Source organism: Apis dorsata, unplaced genomic scaffold, assembly GCF_000469605.1.
Source record: "Apis dorsata unplaced genomic scaffold, Apis dorsata 1.3 scaffold_70, whole genome shotgun sequence".
In the NCBI taxonomy this organism is placed as follows: domain Eukaryota; kingdom Metazoa; phylum Arthropoda; class Insecta; order Hymenoptera; family Apidae; genus Apis; species Apis dorsata.
In genome coordinates, this window is record NW_006263368.1 from 255,840 (window position 1) to 259,718 (window position 3,879).

At 22.0% G+C, this 3,879-nt stretch overlaps 2 protein-coding genes across 2 annotated transcripts in view; one reads left to right on the top strand and one right to left on the bottom strand.

Moving 5' to 3' along the window:
* Positions 1–436, bottom strand: part of LOC102670878 (39S ribosomal protein L27, mitochondrial) — a 2,415-nt gene extending 1,979 nt beyond the window's left edge. The window contains exon 1 of the mRNA XM_006610211.2: positions 334–436. Coding sequence (XP_006610274.1) covers positions 334–370 — 37 coding nt within the window. The 5' untranslated portion in view covers positions 371–436. The remainder of the gene's footprint in view (positions 1–333) is intronic.
* On the top strand, positions 334–3,485 carry LOC102670739 (T-complex protein 1 subunit alpha). The gene is made up of 10 exons (XM_006610210.2): positions 334–558; positions 974–1,059; positions 1,152–1,280; positions 1,349–1,446; positions 1,585–1,695; positions 1,803–2,208; positions 2,306–2,508; positions 2,588–2,780; positions 2,855–3,018; positions 3,101–3,485. Exons 1-10 carry the CDS (start codon positions 486–488, stop codon positions 3,309–3,311), a joined length of 1,674 nt encoding a protein of 557 aa, XP_006610273.1. The 5' UTR covers positions 334–485; the 3' UTR covers positions 3,312–3,485.
* Positions 3,486–3,879: the final 394 nt, after the last annotated feature.

A 3,879-nucleotide genomic window follows, 5' to 3' on the forward strand; every position in this document is an offset into this window, starting at 1 on the left:
TCGAATTTTGTACATAAATAAAATATTAAAAAGTTTAAAAATTTGATTGATCGAAATAAAGATCTTAAAACTTAAATTTAATTTATATTTTAATTTATAATTTGGATTAAAGGATGTATTAAAGGATTTCATTAGTTGCATCACAAATAAATATTTATTTTGTTTTAAAATTTATATAATATATATTATATTATATATAATATATATTATATAAATTTATATAATATATATTAACGAATGTTTCTAAAAAATAATAAAAAGAAAAAAAATTTTTTGTCCAATTAAATACTGATACAAAATAATTCAACCAATAGGAAATAATATTGAGATTATCTTTAAAAGGAAAGTTGGTGTAGGCATTGATCATCATTATTATCAATGGTATATACACGCGGATAATTTTATGGTAGTATTTCTATCGGCAATTGAAATTTTTATTCCTGTATAATTATAGTGTTGATTAAAGTAAAAAAAAATATTGCAAAATGTCAACTGTTGCTAGTCCTTTAGTTGTTGGTGGTGTTCGACAATCCGGGGCTCCTGTAAGAACACAAAATGGTATGTTAGTTATTCATTTTGTATAAGAATTTGGTTATATTTTATGTAATTTTTATATGAAATACAGATTTTTTATTTTATATAATAATTTTATTTTTATTAAAATTTTTAACTATATGAAATTATTATAAAATAATTTATATTTATAATTTTTTACTTTTTTATGCAATGTAAGTAATATTAATATTAATATTGATAATTATTTATAACACATTAAAATAATATTTAAATTATTTTTTTTAATAGAATTTCAATATTTATGAATTATTTTTTTAAAAAAACTTAATAAAATTCAAATATAAATTTCAATATGACTTTATAATATATATTTTATTGAATTTATATATTGAAATATATAAATTTTTCATATTCAGTATAGTTATTTTATTTTTTTATTTATTTTTTTGTTTTCTAGTCATGGCTGCTTGTGCAATTGCTAATATAGTAAAGAGTTCTTTGGGTCCTGTTGGTTTGGATAAAATGCTCGTAGATGATATTGGTGTATGTAAACATTTTTGTAAAATATATCTATATAAAAATTAATTAAAATATTTTTTAAATTTGTATTTTATATGTTTGAATTAATATTATAGGATGTTACTGTTACAAATGATGGAGCAACTATTTTACGTTTATTAGAAGTTGAACATCCAGCTGCAAGAGTTTTAGTAGAACTAGCACAACTACAAGATGAAGAAGTTGGAGATGGAACTACTTCAGTTGTAAGTTTATTTAATTTATTGTATTTAAATATATTATTTTTAAATAAGATAATAAATTATTTAAACAGGTAATAGTGGCAGCTGAATTATTAAAAAATGCTGATGAACTTGTAAAACAAAAAATTCATCCAACATCTGTAATTAGTGGTTACAGGCTTGCTTGCAAGTAAATAATTATCAATTTATTTTTAAAATTTATTAAAGATAAAGAAATAAATATTCTTAAATAATAAAATAAAATAAAAATATTTTATATATTTACATTTTATATAATAGTAAAAATATTATATCACTTATATTTTAGAGAAGCTTGTAAATATATTCAAGAACATTTAACAGTTGGTGTAGATGAGCTTGGAAGAGATTGTTTAGTTAATGTAGCAAAAACTTCAATGTCCAGTAAAATCATTGGAGCGTATCCTTTTTTTATTCTATCATATAAAAAAATTAAATATGTGCATTTTATTTACTACTATTTTATACTATTATTATCATCATCACTTCCTTAATAAATTCATTTAGTGATGCTGATTTCTTTGGAAATATGGTCGTAGATGCTGCAAATGCAGTAAAAGTTAGTGATGGAAAAGGAGGATTTATATATCCTGTGAAAGCAGTTAATGTTTTAAAAGCTCATGGAAAGAGTGTTAGAGAATCTATATTAGTGCAGGGTTATGCATTGAATTGTACTGTAGCTTCTCAAGCAATGTCTAAAAGAATAATGAACGCAAAAATTGCATGTTTAGATTTCTCTTTACAAAAAACAAAAATGAAATTAGGTGTTGAAGTACTAATCACAGATCCTGAAAAACTAGAAGCAGTACGCCAACGTGAAGCAGATATTACAAAAGAACGTATACAAAAAATTCTCTCAGCAGGTACAAATGTTGTTCTTGTATCTGGAGGAATTGATGATCTTTGTTTAAAGGTATACTAAATATTATTATACATACGATATATATATTATTATTTTTTCTTATTTTAAAAAGATAACAAAATTATATATAAATTTTTATTTTGTTTAGTATTTTATAGAAGCTAAAGCAATGGCAGTTCGTAGATGTAAAAAAGCAGATTTGAAAAGAATTGCAAAAGCTACAGGTGCACAATTTCTTACTTCTTTAACTAATATGGAAGGAGAGGAAAGTTTTGATTCAAGTTTTCTTGGAGAAGCTGCTGAAGTAGTACAAGAAATGATATGTGATGATGAGCTCATTCTTATTAAAGGGTTTGTTTTTTAAGATTATTTATTATTTGATACAGATGATATAATTAAAATTGAAATTAAATTTATATTTTTATAACAGACCAAAAGCAAGAACAGCAAGTTCCATGATATTAAGAGGACCAAATGATTATTACTGTGATGAAATGGAACGATCTGTGCATGATGCATTATGTGCAGTAAAACGAGTTTTAGAGAGTAAAAGTGTGGTTGCAGGAGGTGGTTGTGTTGAAGCAGCACTTTCAATTTATTTAGAAAATTTTGCTACATCACTTGTAAGTTTTCTTATAATGTTGTAAATTATTAAATTATTTTTGTATTAAAATATTTTATATTTTATATTTTATAGAGTTCTCGAGAACAATTAGCTATTGCTGAATTTGCAAGATCATTATTGATTATACCAAAAACATTAGCTGTTAATGCGGCACAAGACGCTACAGATCTTGTTGCTAAATTACGTGCTTATCATAATTCCAGTCAAACGAAAGCAGATCTTGCAGATTTAAAATGGTAATATTTTTTAATAAGAAATTAAAATTTCTTTCATATAGGAAATATAATATTATATTAATTATATTATAATATTTTGTAGGGTTGGTCTGGATTTACTCGAAGGTACTATTAAAGATAATAAAAAGGCTGGTGTATTGGAACCAGCTATTTCAAAAATAAAATCTCTGAAATTTGCTACGGAAGCAGCAATAACAATTCTTAGAATTGATGATATGATTAAATTAGATCCAGAACGATCAAAGGATAAATCATATCGCGATGCAATGGAATCTGGTGAATTGGAAGAATAATATTAAAATATATTATTTATCCTTTTTTCTTATAATTTGTTATACTGGTAAAATTAAATTATAATTTACTATTTTACAATTTAGCGATAAAAAAAATCACTAACATTTATGTTAATATGTTCTCATGAATGAATTTGCTAATAATAAATAAAATAAAGCTTTTACATAGAAAAATGTTGTGTATGTATTTTAGAATTTATTCCAAAAAATTATATAGTATATATTAATATGAAAAAGATTATATACAAAATTATTTTATTATATATGTGAAATTTATCACATTAACGCGGTTTATTACGGAACATTTTAGAAAAAATAAGAACTTAAAAAATATTAAATATAATATATTATTTATTATTCAAAATGTAGTTTTTAAAAACGAAATATAATGATATTGGAAAAAGATTTTAATTTAAAATAATAATTTTATAAATATATTATAAATAATATATTGAATACATCTATTATGTGAAAAATATTTAATTATATATTTAATTATATTTAAAATTATATTAATATAAAATTTAGTATTTTAATATAATTATTTATCAGACATATATATTTATAT

Excerpts from the sequence above, each read along its gene's own strand:
- LOC102670739 (XM_006610210.2), top strand. The coding sequence starts at position 486 with ATGTCAACTGTTGCTAGTCCTTTAGTTGTTGGTGGTGTTCGACAATCC. Across the intron at positions 1,060-1,151 it reads TGCTCGTAGATGATATTGGT|GATGTTACTGTTACAAATGA; the intron begins GTATGTAAACAT and ends TTAATATTATAG. Across the intron at positions 2,509-2,587 it reads GAGCTCATTCTTATTAAAGG|ACCAAAAGCAAGAACAGCAA; the intron begins GTTTGTTTTTTA and ends TTTTTATAACAG.